The sequence below is a fragment of the Esox lucius genome, chromosome 3, assembly GCF_011004845.1.
Source record: "Esox lucius isolate fEsoLuc1 chromosome 3, fEsoLuc1.pri, whole genome shotgun sequence".
NCBI lineage: Eukaryota > Metazoa > Chordata > Actinopteri > Esociformes > Esocidae > Esox > Esox lucius.
The window spans coordinates 33,496,625-33,511,618 of NC_047571.1; the positions used below are offsets into that span (position 1 = coordinate 33,496,625).

General features: G+C 45.1%; 1 protein-coding gene across 2 annotated transcripts; it reads right to left on the minus strand.

Moving 5' to 3' along the window:
* Window positions 1-148: 148 nt before the first annotated feature.
* ralbp1 (ralA binding protein 1) lies at window positions 149-11,895 on the minus strand. Of its 2 annotated transcripts, none has more exons than XM_029118816.2 (13): window positions 11,817-11,895; window positions 9,938-10,256; window positions 7,082-7,215; window positions 6,154-6,311; window positions 5,802-5,944; window positions 5,273-5,466; window positions 4,766-4,921; window positions 3,667-3,828; window positions 3,294-3,425; window positions 2,951-3,061; window positions 2,726-2,847; window positions 2,436-2,556; window positions 149-2,218 (listed from the first exon to the last, which is right to left on the minus strand). In XM_029118816.2, exons 2-13 carry the CDS (start codon window positions 10,185-10,187, stop codon window positions 1,901-1,903), a joined length of 2,001 nt encoding a protein of 666 aa, XP_028974649.1. In that variant the 5' UTR covers window positions 10,188-10,256; window positions 11,817-11,895; the 3' UTR covers window positions 149-1,900. The 2 variants fall into 2 exon arrangements, with proteins under 2 accessions (XP_028974649.1, XP_028974650.1); XM_029118817.2 differs by having other exon boundaries at window positions 11,752-11,829.
* Window positions 11,896-14,994: the final 3,099 nt, after the last annotated feature.

Consider the following 14,994-nt stretch of genomic DNA (forward strand, 5'->3'; position numbering starts at 1 on the left):
GATATTTTAACCTGCTGAAATTCTTTGTCATTGTAGATAAATTATGATGTTCATTGATCTAGTCAGCATTACATTTATACTCAGAAAGGTCCCCCTCCCCAAAAATATATAACATTAAATACTGTAAAAATTCATAACTGACCAGATAGCCATTCATGTAACTGTTTATTATGGACAAAATCAGCAATCAACATTTATTTTGTACTTCTGATTAAATGTACTGCGCTATCAAAGGGTGCTTGTTGCTCTCCCATAAATACAGTTGAAAGGTTCACATCAGCGTCTTCATAGATGCTTGATAAACTTCTGTTTCTGATGCAGCACGCCAGGGCAACGCAGTCCCATGTAATTTATTAAAAACATTACCAATGAGAAACCACATTATTGAATTTGACACTTTATTGTTTACAGCCACAGGAAGCTACAAAAGCCTTTAACAATATGAAAATAATCTTATGCAAAGGATTAAATCATAGTCATAAACTGCGTCAATCACCAGCGAGTCCTTAATAAACAATAATAAATCACTTCCCTGCCAGTAGCCAGGAATTGCTCATAACAAGCTTCAATGCTGTAGATTGGAGAGCAGTCAACCTATAATCTTCATTCAGGTAATTCAGATCATTAATTATATATATAAAAAAAAAAAACAGAAAAGACAACATAAGACAAGCTGAAAATACAGCATGTTTAAAATTTTACAACAATGTACACTTCCTTTGCCTTCACCCATCACAGATCGGACAGAGAGAAAGACAGATAGCACGTTTTCATTGGAACAGTTCCTTGTCTACAGTCTGTATTCTGAAATGACTGACTCATAATCTTGGCTTGTTTACTCACTGGGTTGTGTTCATCAGGGCCCACAACGTTGAAAAACATTTTGAAACTGAAAGGCAGTTTCTTTCCCGTTTGGAGCCTAACGGAATACCCTCTGACATGGATATGGAGATATTTGTTACAATTTTACAACAAGGGTACCTAAGGACTTCATAACACATTCATAAGCTATACGTACCGCATTTTTTGACTGTATGTAAGCATTTCATGAGTTGACATAAGCATTTCATATGCAATATGTGTAGGTTTATAAATGTGTTATAAGGATCGTTCACAGGTTAGTTTTACCAGGCACAGCTCTGCTAAGTGAAGAAGACGTGGCTGTGCTCCTTCGTCTTCAGCTTCACACAACAAAAACAATCGACAATATATTATATTCATGGATAAATGGCATCAGGTAGGTACACTTAAAATTAATATATTTGCAATGATTAGTCTTCTCCCAATGTCCTCCAGAATACTATTTAAATATATATATATATATAATATATATATAGATAGTCCAAATTATAAATTCTTCATTTATTTAAAGAGCATGTTGTTGAAATAGTGATTCTACAACGCAACTGGTCAGTGCGTCTCAGCTTCAGTAAGTATGGCACAGTGGTTGAGATCCCCTCCATACAGTGGCTGAGGATTGGGGCTGAGAACCATTAAGACGAGTTGTTTTCAATGTAGTGGGTTTAGCACAGCCCGTCTTAAACCGCCGTTCTATTATAGAAAGATTAGGTTTCTATAAGTTACGGGTCAGGACCCATTTTGATCAAGGGCTGACCTAGAATCAGCGGAGTCCCTTAACTGAGAATGAACAAGACGGGACAAACATTAGAGATTAGAAGAGGACTATGAGCCCTGCTGTCTCACCTCACCACCTCCCACTCCCCCTTCTCCCCCTTCTCCCCCCTCTCCACATTTGGCTGGGGGGGGGGGGGGGGGGTTGGATTGGAGACAAAGGTGTAAGGAGGTTGAAGAGAGGGATGAATAGAATGACAGAAGTGAAGTAGTGGGATGGACAGACAGAGGCTGAGCTGAAGGATAAGGAGGTGAAGGATAGAGGAGTTCATAGGTTGGTCTCTCTCCTATCTTTACTGGGGGACGGTTTAGGGAGGTCCTTAGGTCCGGTAGCTTTCCCGTTCTTGGCTTCAGTCATTGGCTCCGTCACAGCGGCGTTCACAACAGCAGCCACGGAGTGCCTGGTCCGTTCCTCGTTCCGGCCTTCGGGGCTGCACTGTGTAGGCGGAGCCTGCTCAGCTGGGGGCGGGGCTGTCAGCTCCTGCTGTTGCAGCTTGTGGGTCTGGAGGAGGCGAAGCTGAACACGGAGTTCCAAAATGGCTTCCTGCTCTTCGTGGATGGCCTGGTTGAGGTGGGTGTTCTTGTTCTGGTGGTGGGGGGCAAATGGAGAGACAGGTTAGAAAGATGGAAAGACAGCTAAAAAGACAGAACAATAGTTCTGGTAGTCGATCCATGGACTACAATCACATCTCTGGTTCAGAGGTGGAACTCTGCCAAACTCAGGGTCAAAGTTATTGCCAGGAAAGTGTAGGTCATTTTAATGACATTAGTTAACAGCTCAGCAACCCCCCCTCCTCTCTCACTTCCAGCTCCTCATTCTGTTTCTGCAAGTCTTCCAGAATCATCTGTAGCTCCTCCTCATCTTCACTCTCACTCTCGCTGTCTGAAGAGTACTCCTCCGTCTCACTGCGACCCTGCTGACGACTGAAAGACAGAGCGGGGGATGAGTGGCTGTGCCGAGCGGGGGGTGAGTGGCTGTGCCGAGCGGGGGGTGAGTGGCTGTGCCGAGCGGGGGGTGAGTGGCTGTGCAGAAAGTGTATGTGTTTTGGACTGTCAGTCCGACCCATATCTAGCCCGGTCGGGTTGTTCTGACCTCTGTATGTCGGCGATCTCAGCCCTCAGCCTCTCGATCTCCTCTTTCTCCGTGGCTATCTGTCTTCTTAACACCTGCTCCAGAGAGATCAACTCCTCCTGTTCGGTGAGGATCTCATTCTCCTGATGAGGGAGAGAAAGGCACAGTTCAAATACACATGTTAATATTCCATCATCTCCAGTCCAAACTGCTTGTGTGCGTGTGTGTGCGCGCGGCACGCGTTACCTGTGCCAGTAGGATGTTGACCACCTCTTCCTCGTTCTCAGTCATTTCTTCTTTTGACACATCTTCTTTAGAGAGACTGGCTATCTCCTGTGCAATCTTACTCTCACACTCCTACATTTCAGAGAGTTCAACAGAAAGTTGTGACTGACCGATATGTCGTCCACACTAGAGAAGCTTCAGTACAGCCTGTCATCCAAACTAATGTTCAGTACAGCCTGTCATCCAAACTAATGTTCAGTACAGCCTGTCATCCAAACTAATGTTCAGTACAATCTGTTCCAACTGTTGCCTCCTGTAATTGACATTGTTAAATCCACAAATGCATGTAATGTGGTATAATTACCTGCCGCTTGGCCTCCCGTAGTTTGCGTTTGAGAGCGGTGAGGATGCGCTGCACCTCCCACAGTCTCTCCTCTTTAGACAGGTCTTTAATCCCAGCCTGGAGGTCCCTGTGGAGGCAATTCAACAAGAACTCCTGGGGACAAACACACAACAGCATTCTATAACATATTTATAAAGCATGAATAACATACAAATGATGGTAATAGGACATTAATAACAAGAGTATATATTAGGAGAGGTACCCGCTAACCGGTTTGTGGCGATTTCCCAAAATGTATAACCTTCATATGCCTTATTTGATTTCCAAACCCCACCCCCCCCCTCCAAAGAAACCTGGATGTGTTGGCCAATTGCCCCGCCCCCCACGAACCCACCTGTCTCCGGATCTCCTCTTTAATGCTGTCCTGGGTCTCGGGCAGGGCCGGCATGGTGGCCATGTTGGACCAGCGGAGGGGACGCGACACAGGCCTCAGGTAAACCTCTCCAAACAGCTCCCGGACATGGGTGAAGAACACATACAACACCCGGTTCCCAATCTGCAGCAAGGAAGATAGATAAAGGTAGGATCCACAGGAGGACAGGAGTGGAGAGAGACAGCAGGAGGAGAGACGGAGGACAGATAGAGGTGGAGGCGAGGGCACAGGAGTGGAGAGAGACAGCAGGAGGAGAGACGGAGGACAGATAGAGGTGGAGGCGAGGGCACAGAGGAGGTGACAGAAACATAGGAACGAAGATCAACTGGGTGTAGAACCCAAAGGCATCCTGTTTTAACTGGGTGTAGAACCCAAAGGCATCCTGTTTTAACTGGGTGTAGAACCCAAAGGCATCCTGTTTTAACTGGGTGTAGAACCCAAAGGCATCTTGTTTTAACTGGGTGTAGAACCCAAAGGCATCATGTTTTAACTGGGCTTAGAACCCAAAGGCATCTTGTTTTAACTGGGTGTAGAACCCAAAGGCATCCTGTTTTAACTGGGTGCAGAGATGGACTACATCCAGAGAACATATAGTAAGGGATCTACACAGGACCTAATGTGATCCCCTTGTTCCGAAACCCAGAAAGTTTATGAGCTTCAACAATGTTAGCCCTCCGACCTAATGTCCAGGTATTAGTTTGGGTTCATACAGCAAAGGGCTATTCAACTCCGGTCCTGGAGGGACAACATATCAGATTTTGCTTCTACCTGGTAGTTAAATAAACCCACCCGGAGCCCTCAGAATCGGCCCGACTAGTAGGAGATGAGCAAAACCAGCAGTTTGGCCCGTCCAGGACCAGAGTTGAACAGCCCTGGTATAGACGTGTGAATCAGGTGATACTCCAGCAGTGGAAGTAGCTCAGCCAGCTGAAGTGTCTCCCAGTGGGAACTCACCAGCGCCACAGAATTAGGCCAGCTCTCTAACTAACACTCAACATGTCCTCTCCTCCTCCTCCTCCTCCTCCTCCTCCTCCTCCTCCTCCTCCTCCTCCTCGTATACCTGTACAGTAGGGTTGAGTACGATGGATATATTCTGGATGTTCATCTTGGTGTCCGTCTCCCTGGTGATGACGTGGTCCATGTGTGTGACCAGCCAGGACAGCAGCAGACGGCTGCCAGGGGCAACCTCCGTCAACAGACGCTGGAACTCTGTCATCTGACAGAACACACACAGTTCTGTCATATTGAAAACTAGAGGAAAATGCATGATTAATATGTTCAGATAAAATCTTCATTCTTTGAGCCAATCATTCAGCTTAAAGTGTACAAAACTGAGATACAGGGTCTCTCCACAGTATTCATCCCCTGTCTTTTTGTTACATTTTATTACAACATGAAACTTGAATCTATTTAATAAGGAGGTGTCACCAGTGATCAACACAAGAAGTCCAAAACGTCAAAGTGAAAACAACGCAACTGCTATTGCGTTTACGGCAATTAAACCAACAACATGTGTAAAAACACGACCAAATGAAGACGTATTTCAGCCATCATCTCCTCCACTCACCTTATCAACCTCGCTCTGTCGACTGCAGGCATCCTCAAAGCGCTGAGCCAAGTCTCTTCCCAGCAGGTTCTCAGGCAGTTCTCTGAGGTACTGTTTCAACAGGCTGGCCACTGTGTGGGGGTCATACTCCTCCAGACACGGACACTCCTCACGGTCATATGCAGCCTTCAGCTCATCCACCTTCGACTTCATACCTAGCATGGAAGAAACAACTTATACATTCCTGTATCTGTTCAGAAATATGAATAATGTGATATCTAGTAAATTTAACTAAATTCAACTCACACGACATAGGGTTTACTATCAATATGAGGACCAGGAATGTTTAACCTTTAAAAGTTACTTTCAACCAACGCATAAGCTTAACCTATGCCCATTTATCATAATCCCTAAACCTTAAAGCCTAAACTTAACCCCAACTTGGACAAATCGTGTTGTTAAAGTGAGTACCGGTCAGATCTCCTCACTTCACGTGATTGTCCTGGTTTTACTCAGATAGTAAAACGAGAGCACACACGCACACACCTACCAGAGACACGGTAGATGCCTTCACACTTCATGCCATAGCTCTCAATGTAGTCCACACACTCTCTGAACACGGCTGGTAGCTGGATGCCATCGTACAAGGCAGTTCTCTTCACAGCCTCAGCCAGCGGAGCTCCAAAGATCGGCCTGTGGAACAATACGGAGTCTGTAAAGGACTGAACATTCATTCGCTTTACTCAAACCGAACGAGACAAAACTGAGTAAGAACAGGGCAGCCCCTCACTCCCTATCAAACCAGGATTAGAACAGAAAACCTTCTGGTTGCAGAGACAAAGACCTCCCTTAACAGCCTACCTGAAGGTGGGCGTCTCCGCAGACCTCCCCTAACAGCCTACCTGAAGGTGGGCGTCTCCACAGAAACAGGTTCAGGCTCTGCTGTGGGCTTCTTCTTCTTCTTCTTCTCCTTCCACTGTTTGACCACGTCGGCAGCAGTCAGGTCCTTGGACTTCTTGTCCTTCTTCTCCTTGTCCTCTTTAGGGCCCTTGTCTTTCACCTGACCAACAGAAAACAACCGACATGATACAGAGTTCAAATCCCAGGACCACCAGTTTGTGAAGCGTATGCATACAAGACTGTGTCTATGGTTGATAGTCTGTTATGTGTCATTCACACCAGTCTTTAAGTGTGGAACAGCAGGCCCGGTCACTGCCTTGAGAAAGAGGAATCGCTTTTACTACTATTCATGTAGCTTATTTTATATAAACATGATTAACCTGTCTACCTCTGAGATATGAATTCAATCTTTTTACAGGACTATCACACACATTTTAATGCTAGAAACAAAAGCAGGAATATCCAAGAGACCCTGAGTTTCCCTGAACGGTCTCTGTGTTGTTGGCAGAATATAATTCTGAGTGATTCAACGCTGCTGTGGCCATCAAAGGTGCTTTCATCGTGTAAAAATTTGCTTTCATCATGTAAAAAATTCGCTTTCATCGTGTAAAAAGGTGCTTTCATCATGTAAAAAGGTGCTTTCATCATGTAAAAACTGGGCTGGGAAGACGATCACAATTTTACTTATTTTTCTTCACAAAAAACCCTGCCTTTTACATTGAATTTGATGGGAACAAATTTTTTTTTACAAGAGTTATGATTTATCCATAGAAAGTAATAACATTAAAACAACATTACAGAATAGGTTTGACAAGTTACTGTAACAACAGCGAGTTGTGCACCTCGTGTATTAACACATTCTTTCCAGAAGATAAAAACATGAACTATTGAAACATGGCTGTGCTGCCCACTGTTTTTTGTGCTCGTTACCTTGAAGTCCTTCTCCTTCTTCTTGGAGAAGCTGGGCTTCTTGAACACGTGGATTCCCTTGGAACGCTTCATCTTGGAGGGGCTCTCGGCCTCGTCCGCCGAGCTGTCCTCCTGGAAGGCTGCGTAACCCTCGGCTGATGGAAGGAAGGACGGATGAGATGGGGAGAGTGACAGAGGACAAGGAGAGGTCGAGAGTACAACCCACACTCACGCTCATCACAGAAGCTCGTACTGCGACATAGGGAACATTAGGCAGAGGAAGAGACACAGAGACAAGAGAAAGAGAGAGCGCGGGAGAGAGCGGGAACTAGGAAAAGAGGTCAGTCTCCAATTTAGCACAGCAATTCCCACAGCACCTGGCGACTCGCTCTTCCTGAATTAACCTCAGTTCTGATATTTCCTCACAGCCAATCACATCCAACTGGTGCTGAGGGCGGTCAGCGTCCAGCTGTTTGCCTTTTGCCTCCCCGGGACCAGTTCGACTGTAATGTGATTTCCCAGCTAGGAAACCGGCACACCAGACTCCTGCCTGTGGACACACCTTCGCCAGTTACTGGGTGTGCCCTCAAACTGTCCGTCTCTCTTTCCCAGGCTAAATTTAGCACCGGAAAAACCATGAAAGGACAGATGGTTTGGGAATCAGGGGGTTAATGGCCACCTCACAACAACAGGGGAGCCGACAAAAGTGTCACAGTTGAAGCACGAAAACACGAGCCATGTGACCCGTCCGAGTCTGTAAAGGTCTGGAGGTTTCCAGGCTGCCAGGCTCTCAAGCGTTCCACGTTTTCTTAAACACAGAATATTTCTGTGAGCAGTTGGATGTAATTTATTATGACGCATCGTTTCGCGTCTGGACTTAGAACGATGGGGTCAGGCAATAATTTCTGTGTTGATTTGGATGTGTGTTTGGGGTCGCTGTGTTGAAAGGTCCATCCACGGCCGGGGCTCATTCTTCTGGGCAGAGGCATCCAGGTTTTGGGCTTGAACATCCTGGTACTTAGTGGATTTAATTTAGCCATCGATCTTAACAAGAGCCCCTGGACCTGTGACCTATAGTGGCTAAACAGCCCCAAAGCATCAAATGATCCGCCACCATATTTTACAGTGGATATTAGTTGCTTTTTCTTGTATGCAGTCCTCTTCTGTCACCAAACGCGTGCGTGGCCAAAACGCTAAATATTTGTCTCATAACCAGGTCAATAACCATCTGTCTCCGTTCAGCTGGTCTTTGTAGGTCAATAACCATCTGTCTCCGTTCAGCTGGTCTGTGTAGGTCAATAACCATCTGTCTCCATTCAGCTGGTCTGTGTAGGTCAATAACCATCTGTCTCCATTCACCTGGTCTTTGTAGGTCAATAACCATCTGTCTCCGTTCAGCTGGTCTGTGTAGGTCAATAACCATCTGTCTCCATTCAGCTGGTCTGTGTAGGTCAATAACCATCTGTCTCCATTCACCTGGTCTTTGTAGGTCAATAACCATCTGTCTCCGTTCAGCTGGTCTGTGTAGGTCAATAACCATCTGTCTCCGTTCAGCTGGTCTGTGTAGGTCAATAACCATCTGTCTCCATTCAGCTGGTCTGTGTAGGTCAATAACCATCTGTCTCCGTTCAGCTGGTCTGTGTAGGTCAATAACCATCTGTCTCCATTCAGCTGGTCTGTGTAGGTCAATAACCATCTGTCTCCGTTCAGCTGGTCTGTGTAGGTCAATAACCATCTGTTTACATTCAGCTGGTCTGTGTAGGTCAATAACCATCTGTTTACATTCAGCTGGTCTTTGTAGGTCAATAACCATCTGTCTCCATTCAGCTGGTCTTTGTCGGCCAATAACCATCTGTCTCCGTTCACCTGGTCTTTGTAGGTCAATAACCATCTGTCTCCATTCAGCTGGCCTGTGTAGGTCAATAACCATCTGTCTCCGTTCAGCTGGTCTTTGTCGGCCAATAACCATCTGTCTCCATTCAGCTGGTCTGTGTAGGTCAATAACCATCTGTTTACATTCAGCTGGTCTTTGTAGGTCAATAACCATCTGTCTCCGTTCAGCTGGCCTGTGTAGGTCAATAACCATCTGTCTCCGTTCAGCTGGTCTTTGTAGGTCAATAACCATCTGTCTCCGTTCAGCTGGTCTTTGTAGGTCAATAACCATCTGTCTCCGTTCAGCTGGTCTTTGTAGGTCAATAACCATCTGTCTCCATTCAGCTGGTCTTTGTAGGTCAATAACCATCTGTCTCCATTCAGCTGGTCTGTGTAGGTCAATAACCATCTGTTTACATTCAGCTGGTCTGTGTAGGTCAATAACCATCTGTTTACATTCAGCTGGTCTGTGTAGGTCAATAACCATCTGTTTACATTCAGCTGGTCTGTGTAGGTCAATAACCATCTGTCTCCATTCAGCTGGACTGTGTAGGTCAATAACCATCTGTCTCCATTCAGCTGGTCTGTGTAGGTCAAAAACCATCTGTTTACATTCAGCTGACAGCTCTTTGGTTTCACTCATGTTGATGGATGACAAGGGGATTTTACGTGTGTGCAACCTCATATTTCGACCCCAGGTACACAGGAACAGGTGAATGGCATCAATGCAGTTCCTGGAGACTGAGATCAACTGAGAAGCACATAATTTCTGACAGCAAGTAAAAGATAAAGGGAATTTTCTTTATGGAGTGTCTGCAGATTTAATTTCACTGGACCAAGAGATCCTGAGCTTTCAAAATAGACTGTGGGGGGTTCTGTGGGGTTAGTACTTAGATGGTTCTGGAAAATGCCAAGGGAAAGAGTCACTATCTCATTATGTAGCCTACATATATATACACAGGATGATCTATAGTTTACATGTAGGATACAGGAAGTGATTCTTACTCCTCTTTTCCTTTTTTTTGAACTTGTTCTTCTTCTTCCCGTGTTCTTTGTCGTCATCTGACACGGCGTCAATGACCTCATGATGGTGGTGACCGTCGTGGGGGGGTGATGGCTCGCTGGTCCGGTACAGCCCAGGGAACTTGGTGGGACTGATCTCCTCTGAACTGGGGGTACGGGCCACCCCCCCCGGGTGCTCCGCCCGGCGCACCTCAGCTGGGCTGCTGCTTGGGGGCAGGAAGCACTCGGTCATGGCTGGGCAGGCCTGGCCCTGGGTCTCGCTCCTCTCTTCAGGCACACACTTGCCTCCAGGCCACTACATCTACAGAGGGCGACACACAAACACCCACACACACTTCAGTCCACAAGCAAATGAACAAGTCAGAAGGGACACAGATGTGTTTAAGGTCTCTGTAAGAACAGTCGCTACGTAAGCAGCAGTCGCCATTGGCTTCTACGTGGAGTAGAAGAGGTCGACCTCTAAAGACGCCCTGGGATCCCTTCTGAATTACACCTGCAGGGGTCAGTGTACACAGACAGTCAGGCAGTACAGAATGCACTCCCAGTGCTGATCACTACAACAGCTGCAGCATCAGCATGTGTCCAGCAGATGGTGGTGTTGTGGCATGAATGTTTTACACCTCTACTACTACCCTCAACACACCAGTAGAAATACTGTGTACTTACATACCAGCACAGAACCTCACCACACACAGAGACAAGACACACGGCGACAGACAGACACAGACACATGGCGACAGACAGATACATGGCGACAGGCAGAGAGGCCAGGGCGCACAAAGGCCTGGGCGCACCCAGCATCTCGTATAGCTCAGTCACTGCAGAATGGGGTTGGAAATGCACCTACTTCAGTGTCTACATGGAGTGACTTCTGAATAACTCAAATGGAAACGTGAAAAAAAACTGCTGCAGATTAGGTGCAATGTGGATCGAAGATGTTAGAGTGTATCCTATCCACCAGATGGGGCTCTCAATTTTTTGGACATCCTCGATTCAGATCTTATACACAAAACCTATACCGACACACACAGAAAAACAGACATTACTAAATTAATCTGACCGGCTACCGTTTTGTAGTTTCTGTACTATGACGTCCCCATGGAAATATCACCGAATTCAACATTTCCCTGTCAGTGCACATGTCAGAATGACTCACAGATCAGAAGAAACGCTGGATCTGGGGGTTAAGGCTTCTAGTTGCTGTTACATCCTTTCCCTCACTGACCAGAGGTCCATTCACTTCCTGACACACCCCATCACACGTATATCTCAAAGGGGATTTCCCTTTTCCATGTTTGAATATTGATCTAATCCAATGTAACCTTTGTTGTAATTAACACATTTGCCCACACACTAAATCAGGTTGGAATCTTACCTTTAAAAAACCCCATCAGTTCAGTGGAGTAGCGAGATCTAGATAACAAGACGTTTTAAAATAGAATGTGGTTCCTCCCCAACTAACATGACATGCCAGTGTCTATATCAGACTTCATAATCCTCGTTAATGATAACGCATAATTACTCCCGTTCAATACTGGCATAGTTAGCTAAGGTACAGCGTGAAGCAGGCTGTGGTTATCCATACAACTCAAACGGATGAGCAAGCTGTCAAACTACTCATTAAAAAAGAGCAAAGTTGCAGCTTTCCTGTAACAGGCTTTGAATGGAGGCCCAGATGCTAGTTAGCCGGATAGCCAGCTAGCTTGCTATCATTAGCTTATAGACTAACCAAAGGTACTGTTGCTGACAGATTTATCAAAGTAAATCGACATGAGGTAGAAAAAAATAAGATTTACCTGATCCAATTTGCGTACAAATTTGACTTTGAGAAGCAATCAGTCAAATAACTTTGCCAACTAACCTGTTCGGCCAAATCCTTAGCGGGGCTTCCTGCTAGGTGTTTGTGTACCAAATAAACAGATCTGAGCCTGCGCATTGAGGCCACATATGCTGTATGGGATCTGTAGTTTATTACCCAATCAGGAGAACCCACAAGGGAGGTTATTGCATTTTCAAGTTTCAAGTTTTTTTTGTCAAATACACCGAACAACATAGCGTCATCATGGACAATGAAATTCTGGTGACATGGCACCCGAAAACTACGTAGTGAGAATTAAGAGGACAAATATATAAGCAAACATTTTGCCATAAAATAAAGCAATAATATATTTAACACTGCACACTAGCTGCCGTTCAAAAGTAGTTTTATAGTCTCCCTGCAATCTGGATATTCGTACTGAACATTATATATATGGCATGTATGGCAATAATATACATAACACTGTGAACGACTGTAACAACAATTGGTATAATTATTGAATATTATACATACATATGAATGTTATAAGCTTAAGTACGGTGGCATAGCCCACTACAACTAGGTAGCGAGAATTAAGAAGAAATATATATACATCAAAAATATAGCAAAAAAAGCTAGAATATACATCAAACTGCTCACTAGCATCAGTTTAAAAAGGGTACTGTAAACTAGCAGGAATATAGGTCGTAATACTGAATATTATAGATATGGCAAGTATGGCAGTAATATACATAACAATTTAAACTAGCAACAATTTTAGAAGGAATAGGATGAACAGTATGGAGTATTGAGTATTATAGATGCATATGAGTGTAATATGCTTATGAATGTTACATGCAAAGGAATATTCTAATGCCCATTAAAAGTACCTGAAAGGACATCAGAGCATCTGGAATGTTCGTGTGATCAGTATGATCATGGACCAGTGTTACTGGTTGAGGAGCCTTATGACCTGAGGGAAAGAACTGTTTACGAGCCGTGTGAACAGACCATAGCCTTTGATGATGTTCCGAGCTTTCTTCTGGCATCATGTATGGTAGACATGAATGCTGAGCTGTAGTCCACAAACAGCATCCTCACGTATGAGTTGCCTTTTTCCAGGTGGGAGAGGGCGGTGTGTGTCGTCAGGGCGATGGCATCATCTGTAGATCTATTGGGGCGGTATGTGAATTGAAAGGGGTGTCAGGAAGGGTGGAGCCGATGTGAGTTCTGACCAGCCACTCAAACCACTTCATGATGGTGGAGGTCAGTGTTACAGGGGGTCAATGCTACAGGGGCTCAATGCTACAGGGGGTCAATGCTACAGGGGCTCAATGCTACAGGGGGTCAAGGCTACAGGGGCTCAATGCTACAGTGGGTCAATGCTACAGGGGGTCAATGCTACAGGGGGTCAATGCTACAGTGGGTCAATGCTACAGGGGGTCAATGCTACAGGGGCTCAATGCTACAGTGGGTCAATGCTACAGGGGGTCAATGCTACAGGGGGTCAATGCTACAGTGGGTCAATGCTACAGAGGGTCAATGCTACAGGGGCTCAATGCTACAGGGGCTCAATGCTACAGGGGCTCAATGCTACAGGGGGTCAATGCTACAGGGGGTGAATGCTACAGGGCAGTAGTCGTTCAGGCAGGTGATGGAAGGATTCTTTGGTACAGGGACGATGGTGGTCTGTTTGAACAGGAGGGGACTTCAGACAGAGACAGGGAGAGGTTGAATATGGAGGTGGAAACCTTGGCTAGCTGGTCAGCGCACCCCCTGATGACACAGCCTGGAATGCCATCTGGCCCTGGTGACTTCCTTAATCATTAACAAGTATCATTCAACCCATATTTTATTTAAATAATATTTTATACATAAAATACTAGTTTTAATATATGTATACCATATATTAACAATAATTCACTACGGTGCTAAAGGATGTCTAGCCTACATACATAAATACAGTATGAATATATTATGATTAGGAATACTTGAATAAATGCATGTGCTTGCATACAAAACTTCTACTGTCCAGAGATCACAAACCCAAAGTTGCCCTACTGCTATTATAACAAAATTCTAACTGTAAAAAAATACGTCAAAGTTTTCAGACCCCTTCACTTTCTCCACATTTTGTGGTGTCATACAATTATTTTATATTTTATTTAAAAACAAATGCCATCAATATACACACAATGCCCCATAATGGTTCTTATTAACACGTGCCAGTAAATTGAAATATCCCATAAATAAGTACTCAGACTCTTTGCCATGACACTTCAAATTTAGCTCAGGTGCATCTTGTGTCTAAATATAATTGTGTCAAGGCATAGATCTGGGGAAGGTATAGAACTTCCCCAGGAGCACAGTAGGCTCCGTCATTGTGAGATGGAAGACATTTGGAACCACCAAGACTCTTCCTTCCAGCTGAACTAATGGGGCACGAAGGGCTTCGGTCTGGGAGGTGAACAAGAACTCAATGGCCACTCAAACAGAGCTTCAGAGTTTCTCAGGAGGCAGTCCAATCCGCCATAAGCCAAATGGACAAGCATTTCTGCAGCACCACATCAACAAAAGTAAAAGACACATGACGGCCCCCCCTTCACCTCCACCAACTACTGCATTCAAGCATTTTAAAGATGAATAATATATATGTATATACACTGTATAAAGGTATTTACTGATACATTATGGCTAACAGCTTTTACACTAAGCTTGTCTTCAGTCCACTGTTGTCTGTTTGGCTCTACTCCCACAGAAATATCTAACAACCTCTCCCTGATGAAAGAGCGCCATGTGATTAAACATGTATAAAGGCAGACAAAGCTTCATTGTGTGGTCGGCACATTCACAGAGTTCTGATTGTTCCTTGCCCATTGGGCAAAGCATCCTTGATTCCTGGCAGGCAGACAGGACACCCAACCATCTGCAAACATCAGAGTGATTGGAGGAACACAGAGAGTGTTTGTTTTTGAAGGTTTGTGTGTGCGCGTGTGTGTGTGTTGGGGGTGGGGGGGGGGGGCTGGTGCAGGAGTAAAAACATTGGCATCAGTCAGTCAACACCCCACCCTTCCTCTCTTCCATGAGAACAACACACACACACACACACACACACACAGACACACTCACATTGGTTCAGGACACCTGTGGAACCAGAATGATGTCATACCAACTTGTTTCCCCAGGAAATGAAGTGCTTCCTGTCCGACTGAAGCTAAGCTAACATTAGAGCAGGAGATTG